Source organism: Piliocolobus tephrosceles, chromosome 3, assembly GCF_002776525.5.
Source record: "Piliocolobus tephrosceles isolate RC106 chromosome 3, ASM277652v3, whole genome shotgun sequence".
NCBI classification, from domain to species: Eukaryota; Metazoa; Chordata; class Mammalia; order Primates; family Cercopithecidae; genus Piliocolobus; species Piliocolobus tephrosceles.
Window position 1 is genome coordinate 16,681,955 of NC_045436.1, and position 19,396 is coordinate 16,701,350.

At 41.4% G+C, this 19,396-nt stretch overlaps 1 protein-coding gene across 1 annotated transcript in view; it reads right to left on the minus strand.

Moving 5' to 3' along the window:
* Window positions 1-848: 848 nt before the first annotated feature.
* Window positions 849-19,396, minus strand: part of GALNTL6 (polypeptide N-acetylgalactosaminyltransferase like 6) — a 1,222,618-nt gene continuing 1,204,070 nt past the window's right edge. Inside the window, exon 11 of the mRNA XM_023226155.2 lies at window positions 849-1,016. Within this exon, the coding sequence (XP_023081923.1) occupies window positions 849-1,016 (168 nt within the window). The remainder of the gene's footprint in view (window positions 1,017-19,396) is intronic.

The window sequence follows — 19,396 nt, forward strand, 5'->3', positions numbered from 1 at the left end:
CCCAGGGAAGTCCCTCTCCTAAATCTTATATGGTTTTGCTGCTTCTGTGAGATCTTTCTTTGGAGTAACTTGAGAGCACAGATTTTTGTTTTATTTTTGTTTTTAACTGGATTCATAGAAGGGCACTGAATTAGAAATCCAGTGGATTCAAGGAGCATGAACTTCCACAAACAATAAGAAACCTTTGCTCTGAAAAAACAAAAAGGCAAATATAAACGAAAGAATGGGAACACTGGATGTCCATTTCATTATGTAATTGAAGTCTTACATTAGATATTGCACCCTCACTTAAAAACAAAAAACAAAAAACAAACAGAATAGTATGAGCACTCTGAAATCATCTGCAGCACTTTTAAGGGTTAAACCTGCTTAACCCATTCTTAGTCAGAGAATGGCACCAAAGAGTACAGCTCACCCTTTAAGCGTGGCTAGTTCTAAACCTGTGATATCCTCAGGTTGTCAGAGCAGTCATGCACTCCGTTTTCACCCCCCTCCCACCCAGTTAATAGGATCCATTCATAGCTACTCACTACTGCAGGATTTGACCTGAGAAATGCTAGGATTTATTAGCTCAGCAGTTGTTTTGAAAAGTCCCTAAATTATCTTTGCCCTTGGCCAGCAAGGGAACTGCTAGTCTCGAGTTCTCAGAAGCAGCTGGTGAGATTCTCAGCCAAGTTCTTCAGATGCAGGAAGTTCTTCAAAACAACCTACTTTGACATGGCATTTACAAATCTTTAAACCAGCCTTCCTGGATCGAGGAAATGTTATTCCTGACTCCTTCGACCCAGATGCTGGCTAAAATTTCATTTATGATCTGTAGGTAATCACTCTTTCTTCCTTCCTTCTTTCTAGGAGCTGGCATGGTGGTTAAGTTTTTCTAAAACAGTCATATTAATGTGTTCAAAAATCCACTGCTGAGTCTCAGAGAGAGGGTCACATCTGGCCATGACAATCTTCTTCTCTGCGGGGTTGCAATCCATGCAGCTGTTGCTCACAGGATGGAATAATGTTCTGTCCTGGAGGAGTCAGGAAGAAAAAAAAAGACTGTTGTAATACGTGGTGAATGGTTACAACCCAAAATATACAGAAGTAAGATATTTCTGTTTATATTTCAGTATGTATTCACTGTGTAAATAGAACAGCTCCCAAATCAAACAATAGCAGGTGGAGTTGCCAATATGAAATGCGAATTTGTAGGATCTATTGGCACTATGTAGGGCCTACAAGCAGGTTCAACTACAGACAATAAATGTATTCATTCATTCATTCATTCAATCGGTCATTCACTTTTTTAAAAAAAGCAATCCATTCATTTTCTGCTCTGTGGTGAGCTTTTTGCTATCTGCTTGGATTTTGAAGATAATAAGTATACGGGGTTGCTTGTCAAGTAGCCAATAATGTAGCTATCTGGGGAGAAACACATACACAAATTATATTTTAGTACACAGTAAATAATACCCCCTGCTCACATGCACGCACAGTGACCAGAAGAGTCATAATTCCCACACATTGAACCTCTAATGGGAAAGAGAAATACAAAAGAAAACAAAAAGCAGTCAAAAGTGCTGGGTTCTCAGCTGCCTTTTTCAGAAGATGAATATGAGTTTGGGGACAGGGGGCACACAGGCAATAACTGAATGTACAAATTCAAATTTACTAGCTCTTGAGCTTCAGTCTCCTCTCTATCCCTTTATTGATACAATGCAGGTGTTCCAGTGCTGCCGTTCTCATTGCTTTCTGCAAAATGGAGGAGGCAACATTCAGTTTAAAAAAGCCCCCTGGTACGTGATGCAGATAACAGGCCGGTGAATAAAAAGATACACGGGGACAGAAAGTTTAAGTAGTGAGCAAGCTCATTATCTGAACAAGCTCTGTTAACGCACACCCCCTTTTAATTGTGTAAGTGGGGATAAGGTAATGCTAAAAAAAAAAAGATTTTTCCTTACTAGTAATGAATTTTATCTCTAATGTTGTCTATAATGCCAATAATACAAGAAAACATCCCCAAATCACTGCTCACGTTTTAGGATCAAGCAATGTTTTACTTAGTTTAGGAAAGGTTTACAGGCTCTGGTTACCTTTATCTGAGGAATACTAAACTTGCAATGCTTTTAGAATTAGGAGTTTCTCAGGCACCCTTTGTAAACATTTCTGGGTTGCTCCTGGATTTTAAGACTCCATCAACCAATATTTAATGTCCTTTTAGGATCCGGATGTTTGCAAAGTTAAGCACTGCATGAAGGAAGAAAGAATAAGGAAGGAGAAAGGCAACCTGCAGGCACTTTAGTTTGCCTGTTTCTATTTTCAGTGTAGACAAAGAGCTGTGCCTAATACAAAGGCTTGCTATTCTCTTCTGCTCTCTTTATGAGTTTCCTGAGTTTATTGTGGATTTTACTCTCCTTACACAAAGAGGGCTCCTGAGATCTCCTTGCCATTTTCTTTCCCTCCTGCTTCATTAATTCCACCGGTGTCTGACCCCAGGGAAAGACTGAGAAACTCTCTCCTCCGGGGTGGAGGAAGCAGCTTTCAGGAGGAAGGACAATGCGAGCTGCAGCTCACTCCACCAGCCCTTCTTTTCTGGGGCTCCTAGATATTTGCTGTCCCAGATGCCCTCTCCCAGCTGCCACTGTGGCTCCTCGGGCAGCAGTCTCCTTCATTATCTTCTCTCTACTTCTCCAGAATCTCTCATGCTCATTCTCCCAGCCCCAGCCACTAGTGAAGCTACATGGATATGTGTTATAATATACAATTATAATATATCCATGTATTATATAATACATATAATATATGTATTATAATATATATGGATATAATTTATTTAGGTCAGTTTTTCAAAGAGCACTCTTAAGCTGTTATAGTCATGAAAAGTCTAGGTGACCTGCTACATTCTAATTCACTTTGTTCTGTACACATGCACTTCTTGCCCCTTCTTCACTATCTGTATTTTTTTCTGTTGTTACCTTTATCAATAGCTTATGTGGGGCTGGGCACCGTGGCTAATGCCTGTGATCCCAGCCCTTTGGGAGGCCATGACGGGCAGATCACAGGAGGCCAGGAATTCGAGACCAGCCTGGCCAACCTGGTGAAACCCCGTCTCTAACAAAAATATAAAAATTAGCCGGGCGTGGTGGTACATGTCTCTAAATCCAGGTACGTGGGGAGCAGAGGCAGGAGAATTGCTTGAACCTAGGTAGGTGGAGGTTGCAGGGAACCGAGACCAGGCCACTGCACCCCAGCCTGGGAAACAGCAAGACTCTGTCTCAAAACAAACAAACGAAACAAAAATAAAAACAAAAACAAAAAGGAAAAGAAAAAAGAAAAGCTCTTGTGGACTCTCCAGATGAGCACAAGTTCCCCCTCAAAACACACGTCTCCATGAAAGTTAAGAAATGAGAAAAGGAGTAAGACATGTTTCTATTCTCTTTTCTTCCCTAGCTTGTGTACCTCAGCATGCATGCAAATGCCAAACCCGACTTTCTGAACATTTTATTTTTTCAAACATTATTTTCTGAGCCATCAACTGATCATATTTTTCCAAATTCCATATTAGAACACATGCTCTGACAAATACAGGTGTACTCCTGGGGTGAACCCAGTCGAGTATGCAAATATACCGCTACCGCGAACCATCCATAATATATTTTCTGTTATTGTACTTCATGTTCTCATAAAAGTTGAAAAATTGGATTCCCTTCATCTGTCTATGTCTGAGAAGCTTCATCAGTAAAACGGGGGGTGGGGGGGATTAGATAAATCTCTGGAGCCTCTCCTAGTGATAAAATTGAATGAGCATTTTACTCCAAAGGTCACTAGTGACAGAGACAAATGACAGGGTGTCAAAATAGAGACCATCCACAGTGATCGGTAGATCCACAGACTGATGTTCCCTGGTTGGAGACAGAGCTTTGCTCGCCCTTGTCTTGAGAGTGCCCAGCAAGTCCCGGAGGTGAAGCTTCTCGAAGTGCCCTCTGCCTTGCCCATAGCAAGCATTTTCCACTTTTGACCTTGGGGGCTAGCTACATCATTGCCATCTTTAAGTTTCTACTCAACTGAGCTTGTGAATCACTAAATGTCTTTCCTGGTGCTTTTCCTGGTTGGAATTAAGTCAGTGGATCCAGTAATTAGTTTTTGAATGTGGTCTTTGGTTCTATGACAGCCTTTCCCTCCTCTGCCCTTCACCTCAGTGGTCACAGCAGTGATGGCTGTAACAGAATTGAACACAGTTTTTTCTGTGGAATAGACTTCTGAGTGTTTCGGTAAGTCTGCTGCTCTTAAACAACCCTCCCTAAAGGATGATAACTGTTCTTCCTATGCTTTTGACTAGATTGTTCTCTGTCCAGTCCTGCGGCATGGCACGGCCTGTGCTCTGGCTATTCACAGTGTAATCCAGCAGTGCATTTCCCTTTATTACTCCCACTTTTCCTGGATGCCTACTCCATCTATTTTTGTGTTTTTCTGTTTGTTTGGGTTTTGTTTTGTTTTGCCTGAGAAAATGAGAAATCCTTGAGAGGAAATGCGAAAGTTTGAATCCAGAGCTACTTCCTAATCAGTGTTCAATGCCAGTCGATCAGTCCACCCTGGCAAGTGTAGGTGCACCTTTCCAGGTAGCTCATTGGAAGGGGCACTTCTTTATAGCAGGCCCGTGGACTTGATTGACATGTGTGTGACACTTTGTGGCACTCATGGGTTTGTGCTAGACTTCATTAGGTTCCATAGTCCTGTAAGCTCTGAACTCTAAAAGAATGTGTGAGTTACAGAAAATATTCCACAATGGTCATAAAAGAACCAAATGCTAAAGATGCAAAGATAGCAAAATAGGTATATGAGTCCATTATGTACAGGAAAGTGATTCCAAGAACGTAACTACCACACAGTGGGCAGAGACAACACGGTGCCGGGGAAACACGGACAACACGGTGCTGGGGAAACACGGGCAACACGGTGCTGGGGAAACACGGGCAACATGGTGCTTGGATTTGTGGCATAGGGGATTTATCAGATTTCAGTTCTGCTGTGTAATCTTGGACAACTTGTTTAATTTCCTGAACCTCAGGTTACTTATCTGTAACGTGTAAATGACAGTGTGCCTCACATATTTATTTTGAGGATAAAAAGAGTTAATAGATACAAAATCACTGGCATAGTGTCCTGCCAATAGGTAAATAACTAAGTAATAGTGATTCCACCCTCCCTTTCCACTACTTTATTTTTAGTCAGGGAGCGTCCCCAGTTCTAAAAATCAGAATATACCAACCATCTGGTCTGAGACCAGCTATTCAACACTAAATTGTGTTTTCTGAAGTCCCGGCAAAACAGAATTTTAAAACATTAGCCTCGGCCAGGTGCGGTGGCTCAAGCCTGTAATCCCAGCACTTTGGGAGGCCGAGACGGGCGGATCACGAGGTCAGGAGATCGAGACCATCCTGGCTAACATGGTGAAACCCCGTCTCTACTAAAAAATACAAAAAAAAAAAAGAAAAAAAACTAGCCGGGCGAGGTGGCGGGTGCCTGTAGTCCCAGCTATTTGGGAGGCTGAGGCAGGAGAATGGCGTAAACCCAGGAGGCGGAGCTTGCAGTGAGCTGAGATCTGCCCACTGCACTCCAGCCTGGGCGACAGAGCGAGACTCCGTCTCAAAAAAAAAAAAAAAAAAAACATTAGCCTCTGCCTCAACTGTTATCCAAACTGATGCAATAGTACCTCCCATTTTAAGCAAAAGAATTTATGGAGCGGAGGTGTCTATGGCTCTGAAATGAGCTCTTCTGTGCAATTACGATCAGAGCTTGTATCTGATCTGTGTGTTTAGGTCCTTTGCCTAGAAGGTAACATTAATCACGTCAGTTGAGTTTGACAAATATTTAAGTGACTTTTACTTTCTGGTATATATGAGGAGAGAGCATAGAAAGATAACCTAAGACGCACCCTCTGACCCAAGACATAGGGGAGACCAATAGGTAAACAAGAAATGTTTGTAGTAGGCCAGGTGCGGTGGCTCACACCTGTAATCCCAGCACTTTGGGAGGCCAAGGCTGTTGGATCACCTAATATCAGGAGTTCGAGACCAGCCTGACCAACATGGAGAAACCTCGTCTCTACTAAAAATTAGCCAGGCTTGGTGGCACATGCCTATAATCCCAACTACTCGGGAGGCTGAAGCAGGACAATCGCTTGAACCTGGGAGGCGGAGGTTGCGGTGAGCCGAGATTACACCATTGCACTCCAGCCTAGGCAACATCAGTGAAACCTCGTCTCAAAAAAGAAAAAAAAAAAAAGAAAGAAAGAAATGTAAAAAAGTGTCAATGACACTGTAGATGAGAGTGAATAGGATATGAATTAGGTTATTCTAGATTTAAGGAAGAATATATGAAAACATATATAAAATAACATGTATATTTATGCATCCAATTTATTCAACAAAAGAATGTGTTGGGCACCTGCTATTTGCCAGGCACTATTTTGGGTGCTTGGAATATGAATTTAATGAGACAAAAATCCCTGCCATCCTGGAGCTTGTTTTCTAGAGGTAGGGGTGAGGATGGGGCAGTGGGGCCACAGACAGTGAGCAATGAACATAGTAGGTAAACACATAGCCTGTTCAGAGGTGACATGAAAAAAATTAAGGTGGTCAGAAGGACCTGGAGTGCCAGGGGTGGGGCCGGTGTGAACATTGAATAGAGTGGCCAGGATAAACCTCACTGAGAAGGTAACATCTGAGGAGTCTCCAAGAAGGTAAGTTAATTAACCATGCACAGGGTCTCAGACCTTTTACCCAGAGGGAATGGCCAGGGTTAGGGTCCTAAGCAGGTATCCACCCTGGTGGTTAGAGAACAGCGAGGAAGCCAGAGTGAGGAGAAGTTGTCAGAGGTGATGGAGGTTGGGTCTTGTGCCAGAGACCAGCAAGTCATATGGTACAGGTGGAGTAAGGGGAAAAATTCCAGACGAGGATATCCGAGAGGTAGGCAGGGGGCCACATCATGAAAAGATGGTGGTACAGTGCTAAGGCTTGACTTCTCATGAAAGTATCTCAGAATGGTCATTGGGAGATTTAAACAACAGTCACAGGGTCTATAGTTAGGGTGGCAGTGAGGAAGATGGAGGAGGTATAGAAAGGCATTGGACAGCACTAAGAGAGAACCACCAGAGGCTACCTCAATGATTCAGATTTCAGCTGATGCAAAAACGAGAGCAATGGGGATGAGTTGGGGGTGACCCAGGGAGTGATCTGAGAAGTGAAATGCATTGGGCATTCTGATTAATGAGATGTGGAGGCTGAGGTAGAAGGAGGAGGTGGATGTCTAGAGGAAAAGCCGTATTGAGGCAAGAAATGCAGAAAGAGAAACAGGATTGGTGTGGGAATGATAATGGTTTCAGTTTTAGGTATGATGAGTTGGAGATGCTTATGGGACATCAAGGTTTAGATGCCCAGTGAGCAGTTAGATATAGACTGGATCTCAGGGTAGCTCCTCTGTGTCAAGTTGGGAGGCTTGAGTTACCCCCTACTATCAATTTCCATGTAAGCAGAAAGATTCATTGTAAGAGTATACATTGGAAGAGGGTATTTCTGTAAGAGAACTCCTTCCTGTTCAGAGCCTTTTGTGTCTAATATGGGTATGAGGGAATGAAGGTTTGGAATTATGAAACCAGTTTTAATCCTAGTTTTATCTCTGACAATAACCTTTTGTGGTCACTTAGTTTGTCAGTGATTCAGGGTTTCCATCTGTAAAGTGAACGGAGTGGGCAGGAGGGGAGTGGGATGAGACAGGGAATTAAAAGATCTGCTTTCCCACCTCTTAGGGTTGTGCGGATGAACAAGGTTGATATTTGACTACCCTTTGAGCCATCTGGAAGAAAGACAAATCAAGGAAGCTTTTTGTGCCTATTTTTACTGTTGGCATCTGGGAGAACACAAATAACACCTTGATAGGCATAAAAAGGACAAACCAGTCTCTTTGTCTACCCTTTCCATTTTTTTCTTTGACAGCTAGAATTCCTCACTGGAGGAGAAAATTGGTCTTCCTGCATCGGTGGTTAATTTGGCCAATGAGAAATCATGCTTCATTGCTGGGCAAAGTGGCTCATGCCTGTAATCAGCACTTTGGGAGGCCAAGGCGGGTGGATCTCCTGAGGTCCAGGAGTTCAAGACCAGACTGGCCAACATCGTGAAACCCTATCTCTACTAAAAAAACACAAAAATTAGCTGGGCACGGTGGCACATGCCTGTAATCCCAGCTACTTGGTAGGCTGAGGCACCAGAATCACTTGAACCCAGGAGGCGGCGGTTGCAGTGAGCTGAGATCACGCCACTGCACTCTAACCTGGGCGACAGAATGAGACTCGGTCTCAAAAAAAAAAAAGAAAAGAAATGTTTCTTAATGCCCTGACCGAGCCCCTTGGTGTGTGTGCTGAGACGGTGCTGGCTACAGCAAACCTTCAAACCCTCCTTCTGCTCGTCTCACCAGCTTTGTTGGGCTGTGGTCAAGTGATGTGTACAACCTGTCCTCAATTCTCCTGAGAGCAGCCAGGATCATGAAAAAAAAAAAGAAAAAATCAATCCTGATGTGTTAGATCCCAGCTCTGCAATCCATTCAAACACTTCACGCTCTCTTAGCTAAATTCTTAGCATGACCTACAAGGTCTTTTGTAGTCCTGCTTCTGCAGATGTCTGGCCTTTTCTATATTTTTGAGACAGGGTCTCACTTTGTTGCCCAGGCTGAAGTGCAGTGGCGCCACCTTGGCTCACTGCAGCCTCGACATCCCAGGCTCAAACAATCGTTTCCTTTCAGCCTGAGTAGCTGGGACCACACGTGTGCTGCCACCACACACAGCTAATTTTTGTATTTTTTTGTAGAGATGGGGTTTTGCCATGTTGTCCAGGCTGGGATGTCTGACCTTATATCACTTTTTTTTTTTTTTTTTTTTTTTGAGACGGAGTCTCGCTCTGTCGCCCAAGCTGGAGTGCAGTGGCTCAATCTTGGCTCATTGCAAGCTCTGCCTCCTGGGTTCACGCCATTCTCCTGCCTCAGTCTCCAGAGTAGCTGGGACTACAGGTGCCTGCCACCATGCCTGGGCTAATTCTTTTTGTATTTTTAGTAGACATGGGGTTTCACCGTGTTAGCCAGGATGGTCTTGATCTCCTGACCTCGTGATCCGCCCACCTCGGCCTCCCAAAGTGCTGGGATTACAGGCGTGAGCCACCGCGCCAGGCCCTTATATTACTTTTAATGGCGAAAACTGCAATTACTTTTGCACCAACCTAATAGTTCATTTTCTGTTGCACGTATGCATTTCAACTGGCTTCTCTCTGTTCTGAGAAAAACAATACCCTTCTTATCTCAGGGCCTTGCACAAGTTGATCTGGATGTCTGGGGTCGTTTTCTCCATCACTTGCTTTACCTATCTAAAAAGGTAAAAGTCTCCATCTTTTCGGTCTCCATTTAGAAGTTAGTTTGTCAGAGAAGGCTTCCCCACCCTTCTCATCTGGATAGTGCCCAGTGTTTTGTGTTCTCATATTATCCTGTACACTTCCTTTTAGTAGCATTTGTCTGCTTCCCCTCCATACTGAAAGCTCTATGAGTAGAACAAGCCCATATGTTTTGCATCTTGTTTCCATCTATCCATATCTCTTCAGCTCCCTTCAGTAAACCTGCCCCAAGTCATGTGAACATAATAGCTACTGTTTGTCAAACATGTATCTAGGTGTCAGGCAGTGCTAAGTATTCTACCCAGAGTTTCTCTCTCTTTTTTTTCCTACCTAAACCCACTTAAGCAACCTGAAGAGATGGTGAATGTGGACAAACAGGAAGCTAGATTCACTTACCCATTCATTCGATGAATTTGAATTAAGTACCTATTATGTGCTATAGAGTGTTTTAGATGCTGGAAAGAGTGCACGAAAGAAAGCTGAGAAAAATTCCTGCTCTCATGAAATTGATATTTTAAGATTTAGCTATAACTAAATAGTTAAAATAGTACAGAAATGTACAGTGTAGAAATATGACTAGTTAGCCCACCTATTTCTGTATGCAAACCTATTTGGAGAGCTACAATCAAATCAGAAGTTATCTTGTTGAATGCATGGTATAGTAGCAGCTAACATCAGTTGAACTCTTGTTATGTGTTATGCTTTAGGTGCACTTAAATTTTTTTTAATTATCAGAATAACCTGCTAAGGCACATACTAAAGTAGATAATAAAGGGAATTATTATCCCCAATTTATAAATGAAGAAACAGAAATTCATAGTAAGAAAGTTGCCCAAGGTCCCAAAGCCAGCATCTACAGTGGGGTCAGTGACTATCTTCGGGCCCTGCAGTCGGAGCCTGCGCGCTCTCTCTCTTTTCTTTTCTTGAGACAGGGTCTTGCTGGGTCACCCAGGCTGGAGTGCAGGAGTGCAGTGGCATGACTCACCGTAGCCTAGGCCTACCAGGTTTAGGTGATCCTCCTGCCTCAGACTCCCAAATAGCTGGGACCACAGGTCTGTGCCACTATGACTATGCCCAGCTTTTTTTTTTTTTGGTAGAGACAGGGTTTCACCATATTGCCCATGCTGAGCTTGAACTCCTGGGCTCTAATGATCTGTCTCGGCCTCTCAAATGCCTCGGCCTCCCAGAATGCTAGGATTAGGAATGAAACATAACTCAGAGGTTAAGAGCACAGACTGGGCGCAGAGTCTCTGAGTTATGTTTCATCTCTTTTCTTGGCTAAGCCAACTACCAGTCCTGCTCCCGCCCCACACCTGCTTGGTAGGAAAGAATTGTCCTGATCAACAAACACTAATTTGATTTTTTCATATTTCTTATGAACAAGATTCTTTTGTGTTTGACAGTCTAGATCTGGGCAGGCATTCAATTCACAAAGACTTTCTCTTTATGGAAGAGCCCCAGGATAGTCATAACAGAGCCTTTCTATTTCGGAGTGACCACAGAATGGCAGTTAAGTATGTTAGGTAATCAGTAGGAATATTGCTAAGTTGAAATGGCAAAAGTCAGAAGGCCATAACAACCTAAGTGATTTCAGCTGGGTTAGACATACAGCTAAAAATAGGATGGGAAGATAGAATTAATTATTGAAAGCGCAGCTTCATTGCTGGGGCGAATGTATAGTGAGAGTTAGCCTCATTCTTCTTTGACAAGGTAACTGAATTTTCAATTTGCACTGAAATTTTCTCCATAAGGATCGCAACTTCTTAGGATAAAATGACATAAGTCTTCTGTTACCAAAAGGGGCATGTTGCAGACATTGGGCATCTGGTTTTCAGCAAGGTGTTTGAAGAGTTCAGTTTTGTTTTCTTATGGGCAAGCTGGAGAACGGTGGTCTAGAAGATCATTTTACATGAATTTTTTTCTGGTTGAGTAAGTTCCTCCAAATGATGCTTATTAATGGATTTTGTTACCTCTACTATATGATAGAGTGCTCAGTGCTTGACTTTACACTGCGATCAACAATTTAGATGAAGGAATGAATGGATGCTGATCCAATCTGTGGTTGGAACAAATTATAGTTCAATTGCTATTAAGTTGAATCAAAATGTTTAAATCCAGGTTGGGATAATTATAATAGGATAGAGTTTAATGGAAAAAAGTGGATAGCAACATAAACGTAAAAGATGACCTGTACAGGTGTAATATTGGAGAGATATGTCTGTTTAGCAAAGCAAGACAAAAAGACTGAAATTTTTTCTCCAATACTGAAAGCTCATTAAGAAGCTGAGTGTGTGAAGTTAAGGCAGGAAATCAATCAACTCAGGCGAAATTAACAGAAACATTGCTCACAACAAAGTGTGCTAGAAGCTCATAACAAAAGGTGCTGGAAACTTATTATACTTTCCTTGGTGACAACATTCCTACAACATTGTGTTCTCAGAATCATGCAACTCTCTAAGACTATCTGCAGTACATTGGGGGCGAGTGTCCAGGAGATCAAGGTAGGTTCAAATTAAGTCATATGGAGAGCAGTGGCAGGAAATTGGGCCATTTAATTGGATTAAAGACCAAGCAGGTATTTGTTCAAATATTTGGGATCTGTCTTGAGTGAAATGAATTAAATATAATTTGTGTGGTAACCAAAGGCCAGGGAAGAGCTTTCTGGCAATTGGGACTGTCCAAATATAAATGGGCTGACCTGGGAGAGTGTGACTGGCCAACCTCTGACAACATGTCCAGGATTTTTTAGAGACTTCATTGATCTGAATCAGAGTTGAATTACATGACTTTTAGGTTAAACTTGTAATATACACTTTCCTTATTTTTTGGTTCCAAATCAATACCTGTCCAGAATGATTTAAAATAACAACCTGGAGCCCTTCTATCTGGCATCTTGTGGACCGGTACCTCTTCATTTTATGAACTGAGAGGCCAAAACCTGACATATATCATAAGTTACAACAAATAGTCAAATGTAGGCAGATGCCAAGAATTCCACACTCACTTTTTAAATGAATGGGATTGTTACACTGTTATCAATTTAGCCTGGCAGGTGCCTTCTTACGTGTACTTCCTGTTTGATGCTATTTGCAAGTCCTTTATCATGAAAGTTAAATTATAAGAACCTCAGACAGCAACTAAGGAAAGTCATTTTAAATCTTTTATTTTTGGTCTTTGGGAAGTTGCATATGTAGTTTTCAGACAAAGAAATGTGTTAACTTTTATCCAGCACAGGTTGGGGTTTATGAAGGCAGGGTTCATACCAATAATTGAACTAGTGGTTCTTTAAGCCGGTCCATGAATGCTTATTTAGGAACTTCATATATTAGGTACTAGGCAGGCCGTATAGACATTTTTTAAAAAGTTCTTGCCTTCAGGTAGTTGGCGGGGGTGAGGGGGTTAAGTATGTATAATATACAGTGTTTTAAGTACAAAGAAGGAAACAAAATGCTATAGGAGTATAGGAAGAGGGGAAAATTCCAACTAGAGCAAAAGGGAGAAGTAGATGAAAGGAAGAAGGTAAAAGTTAGAGCTACAAAAGTGATTCTCCATCTGACTGCCTATTAGAATCTCTTGGGACCTTTCTAAGACTATCAATACACAGCCTTCACCTTCTAGGGAGCCTCAGTCAGTCTATCCTCATGCCAGTACATTGCCTTAATAATACACCTTTATAAGGTTTTGATACGTGGTGCTTTTATAATGTTTTAGCACTTTTTTTTTCCTTCTTCAAGATTTTCTTAGCTATTCTTGTCCCTTACATTTCCATGTAAATTTTAGAATCAGGTTACCAGTTTCCACAAATAAGCCTCCTGAGATTTGTTTGGTTTTGCATTAAATGTTTGGATAATTTAAAAACTGACATCTTCATAATATTGAGACATAAACCTTGAACATGACGGATCCCTCTATAGTTTTTCAGATTTTTCTTAGTGATGCTTTGTGGTTTTCGGCATGAAAGTCTTGCACATCTTTACTGTGATTTATTCCTATTTTGTGCTTTTCATAGTGACCAAATGGAATCAATTTTAAACTTCATTTTCTATTTTTTGTTGCTAGTATATAAACAATTCATTTTTATCTTGGGCCTATGCTAAATGTATTTATTCATTTTTAAAATAGTTTAGCTGCATAATCTTTTGGATTTTCTAAATGCCCTAACATGACATCTACGAATAGACTGTTTTATTTCTTCCTTTCTAATTCTTATACCTTTAAATGTCTGTATCTTGCCTGATTACACAGATTAGATATCCTATACAAGGTTGAAAAACATGATTATAGTCAACGTTCTATTTTATTCCTCATCTCTGGAGGACAGCTTTAACATTTCACCACTAAGAGTGATGTTAGGGTTTTTGGCTATACTTACTATTAGATTAAGTTAGTTTATTTTTATTAGCTTACTTTCTGTATGGCTAAGACTATTTAGTTACATGGTAAAAACTTGAGGATTCAACAATGGACCAATGTATAAAAGACCTCTTGGCTTACAATAAAAGTGTCAGTTCAGTGCAGTGGGAAAAAATGGTCTTTTAAATAAATGGTGATTAATCAATAGCATGTCTCTATTAGTAAATATCTGTATCTATTTCTATCTATCTCTATATGTGAATCAACCCTTATCTTATGTTATACACATAAAAATATTTCAGGGAGGGCTGGGCGCAGTGGCTCACACCTGTAATCCCAGCACTTTGGGAGGTCGAGGTGGGTGGATCAGGAGGTCAGGAGTTCGAGATCAGCCTGGCCAACATGGTGAAACCCCATCTCTACTAAAAATACAAAAAGTAGCCTGTACCTGTAATACTAGCTACTCAGGATGTACCTGTAATACTAGCTACTCAGGAGGCTGAGGAAGGAGACTTGCTTGAACCTGGAAGGTGGAGATTGCAGTGAGCCGAGATCATACCACTGCACTCCAGTCTGGGTAACAGAGAGAGAATCTATCTGATATATATATATACATATATAATTTATACCGAAATGTAGAATTCAGAATTATATACCGAAATGTAGAATATTAAGCAATAATATTTCCAAAGACAACTTGGAAGACTACATGAAGGCTAGGATTTCCTAAACAGAACACAAAATCCATGAATCATAAAGAATAGCTTTTCATTAAGACACTCCACTAAACAGAAAAAAGACAAGTCACCAACTGGAATAAGATACTGCAATGCATATATCCAATGAGGTACTTATATATAGAAAAAATCCCTAAAAATCTGTGTGAAAAAGCCAGACAGCCCATGTTTAAAAAACAGGCAAAAGACTCAAGTAGGTGCTTCACAAATAAGATATCCAAAATGGCTAACAAACATATCACTTTACAATCACAGAATAAAAAAGAAAAAAGAAACTGACAATACCAAGTGTTGGTTAGGATGTAGAGCACCTGGATTCTTGGCAGTGTCTGTACCCTGAGACCCTTCAGGCCTTTCCATTTCAGTGCATACTGGCCTAGATGTCACTGCATCTCTCTGCTTAAGGACTTTCCCTGGTTGTAAGAATAGGTCTGTCTGTAAGAGCAGCAGGCCAGAGGTATCAAGGGAGTTGGGGTATTTATACACCACTCCAGTCAATCTTTGGTCAGGAACCTGACCAAAAAATTGACTCCCTGATGTGTGTTCTGTATACCATTTCCAGAGATCTTCAGTAGGATTGAGTTCTAATTGCCTGCAGTGGTACTTGCTTGCTAATGCACCCTTTATTGACTCCGATCTCTCCTGCACTTCACTTCCTCACTCCCTGTCAAGATTTTTTGGGGCTATATACCAAATAAACCATGTGCATTCAAATTCCTACTTTAGGTTGTATATATGACAAAACCCAAATTAAGACATTCGCTGTAATCTAATAAAATGCTTACTTAAAATGAAAAGGGCATGGGAGATAGCTCTCAATTTTGAAGGGTAACAACTGTCAATATTGCTTGGGAGAGATTGCTTTAATGATGTGGTATACTATGATATACCTTGCCATGATGATCAATGTAAAAAGTGCATTGTCACCAACACAGATGGAAATCTTATGATATGATCAGAAACTGTGCTAGAAGTTTTCCATAGTTTATCTCACTCAGTTATCATTATTATATTGCTGAAGCAGTTGGAAGTCATAGAAGCAAAACAACTACTCAAGATCCCCTTACAATTTCAGGATGAATTGGGGTATATTAAGCCTGAATAACTCTAAGGGCTGATGGTCAGCTATTATATTGGCCAGGTTGTGAAGGATCCAGATGAGTATAGAGGGGCTAAAGCGCTCTATCTTCTACTCAATCAAATGAAGTCATAAAACAGAGGAATGCCATGACCAGGTATTGTGAAACCTCCCTCTGGCTTCAGGACGGAAGATGGGGAAGGGGAAGGGGAAAGACAGGAGGGAGGCCAGCCCTGTAGGAAGCCATTGCAATAACCCAGGGGTAAGATGTGAAGACTGAACCAGTCAGGGGCTGGCTATAGAAATGGCAAAGAGGGGGTGGATTTCAGAGATATTGGCTGAGGGGGGCGGGTGACAAGTCTTAGTGACCAATGACTGGGGAGGGAAGTGGGTGACAAGTCTTAGTGACCAATGGGGGTTGAAGAAGAGGAAAGACAGTTTCCTGTTTGGTGCTGGGTGAGGACAAATATTTTTACTGAGGTTGCCTCCACAATTCACTGTTCTTGTAACAGGGGTCCCCCTGGTGGTAAAGGAAAACCAGGAACAGGAATCCTCATCCTGGGTACCTGTTACTGTAGGAAACGGCTGTGCAACTGAACATAGCCCCAGCATCATAGAATAAGAATGCTCTTCTCCTTTTGTGGTGGCAAAGAGCCACATCTAAAAATAACTAAAAGTGGAGTGAGAGTTGTCGAAACGAGGAAGCAAGGCCCGAAAACAACTTTCATCCGCTCAAGCAAGGTGGCTTCTGGGCACCTTCTCTCTCCAAGATATCTCCATGTAGCTAGCTGGGAGGGAGGGGTTGGCTGGTATCAGTGACACTGAATCCAAGGCATTGGGGAACTCTCCTAGGAAATATTGATCTTATTCCTTAAGAGCATGGCAGAGGAAATAGTAGAAACTTTAAAGCCAGATTCACCTGTGTTTGAATCCACATATCTGCTAGTATCAGTTTCTTCCTGTGTAAATTATACAGAATAGTACCTAACTGGTTATGAGGTTTGAGATAATGTGTGTAAGCATCAGCTCGATGCCTAAATTGGAGATGATGATGATGATGATGATGATGATGATGATGACTTTAGGAAGTTAGGAGATGGCTCACACAGCCTTTTAGGCAATTAGTAGAGGGCTGATTGATTCATGAATATGCTTATAAAAAAAAAGTGGACGTTCCAGGCTGGGTGTGGTGGCTCATGCCTGTAATCCCAACACTTTGGGTGGTTAAGATGGGTGGATCCCCTGAGGTCAGGAGTTCGAGACCAGCCTGGTCAACATGGTGAAACCCTGTCTCTACTAAAAATACAAAATTAGCCGGGCATAGTGGTGCTTGCCTGTAGTCCCAGCTACTTGGGAGGCTGAGGTAGGAGAATTGCCTGAACCTGGGAGGGCAGATTGCAGTGAACCGAGACCACACCATTGCACCCCAGCCTAGGCGACAAGAATGAAACTCATCTTAAAAAACAAACAAACAAACAAAAATATCCAAAACTGCCAGAAGCCCCCAGAGCCAAGTACTGCTTCCAAATGGACAAGGTAGCACCCCAGAGAGATTCCTCTTTGTGCTTTTTCTCTTTATGCCTTAGGCATAGCCCTTGGAAAAAACAAGAGGAATTTTCTAAAACAGGTGTGTCTGAATAGGCCTGAGTCATCCACCGAGATGTGATATTTCAGAAACTTTCCATTTTGAACCTTGGCATGTTTCTGATTAAGTATAAATACCTTGCTTGCTGTATAAATACACATGGAGTGTAACCTTTTGCTAAGTCATGCAAGACCAACAGCTACAAAAAGCTGAGAAGAGAGCCACAGCACAATTGAATCTAGTGGTTTCCTTTCACAAAATCCTTAGGATCCTGGAAAGATTTAGTATTAAAGCTCATAAGAGTTTCCCCTTGAAACCACTGCAGCCCGTTTTTTTCTCCCGAGGAGCTCTGTGTATGAGCTGGTCTTATCCATCTGTAAGCTTTTGTAAGCTCCCTAATAAAAAAATTGCATTTTCTTGGCTTAATTGCATATTATTGAGTGGTTGGTGTGTCATGCTATAAATGTACAGTAATGAGAAAGGTTCTGTTCATTAGAGACCACCAACATACTAAGGAAATGGCAAATCAGCTATTTTATTGATGTGCGCAGAAAGTAACTCCTTAGATGTCAGAATATAATCGTTAAAAAAACCTTACTTTATTGCACCACACACAGGCTGTATCATGTTGAATAGCAAAATAGTTTGATAAGATGAATCATTTATTACACATTTCATAAAGAAAACAGTGAAGTTTTCCTATTGCAGTAATATTCCCCCAGCCTCATTTTTATCAGATACCATCTTCTGAGCTCCTTTCATTCTAGATTGTTTTGTAGAAGGATATAACAACTGATTTTTTTTTTTTTTTTTTTTTTTTTTTTTTTTTTTTTTTTTTTGAGATGGAGTTTTGCTCTTGTCTCCCAGGCCGGAGTGCAGTGCAATGGTGTGATCTTGGCTCACTGCAACTTCTGCCTCCCAGGATCAGGCAATTCTCCTGCCTCAGCCTCCCGAGTAGCTGGAATTACAGGCATGCACCAACATGCCCGGCTAATTTTGTATTTTTTAGTCCAGATGGGGTTTCACCATGTTGGCCAGACTTGTCTTGAACTCCTTATCTCAGGTGATCTGCCCGCCTCACCTGCCAAAGTGCTGGGATTGACAGGCGTGAGCTACTGCGCCCGGCTCAACTGAGGTTTTGTAATTTTGCTAGACACAGCCACAACCTGCCAGGTGTTTGGGTGGGGGTGGGATGCAGAATAAACTTATATAAACAAGTCCACCTTTGGGTGAGTATAGTTTAGGAGCTCATCTCTAAGAGGTGGAAACCAGAATGCTTATTAAGTAAGGGAACAAGTAACATAACCAGTCCTCCCTCTCCCCACACTGACTCTCCACTACTTTCCTTTAGCTTTCTATAATCTGGGGGGACAATGACCTTGCCTTAGCCACAGGATGGCCAAGTTCATGAATAAAGTAGGGGATATTCCATTTTCCTTATAGCCTGAGGCAACGCTGGCCTCAGAGTGTGAAAAAGCAGAGAAGGCACCTTCTCCCTGGCTGAGAAGGCCCCAGCAGGTCCATGGATTTGAGGGAGCAGAATGGAGCTTATGGAGTAATTGCTAATTGACAGCCAAGTTCTATCCCCAAAAGCAAAGAAGTTGAAAAGCAATTTTGTATAGTATTTTAAAAAGTTGTCAAAAGGAAACAATAAAAATATTTTCAAACAATAACTTAATTGCTCTTTATTTTATTAGCTCAATAAAATCTGACTTTATATAGGTTTTTTAGTTTTTCCTACCATTCACTGTTAATTTTATAATTTTTGAAACTTTTAAATTCCCCAAATAAATTCTTCTTTGCTACATTTGGGCAGGATTTTGGTGAAAATGTAAATGAGTCACTTTGTATATAAGGATTGCAGCAATTATATCTACATAGATGTATAAATATTTGTGTAAACATCATTGTCTTAACCCAAACGGGTCCCAAGCAAGTGAGCCTGAGATACATAATAAATGAATGGATGCTATAATCTGTTTGTATGTGTGTTGTGAATGGGTGTTGTTAAAAATTATGCATGTGTGGTTTTGCTTATTGGATATGTGCTTCCTCCTTTTGGGAGTGTTCTGAGTTAAACCTAGACCCATCCCTTGTTCTGGCTCAAAGCCATTTTTCAATCATAACTGATTGTGATGGCTGTACATATAACAAGAGAAGCTAAAAGCTTGCCCCTTTCTATACACTCGCTTTTTCCCTTCACCCTTGCTGGTGATCTCCTGAT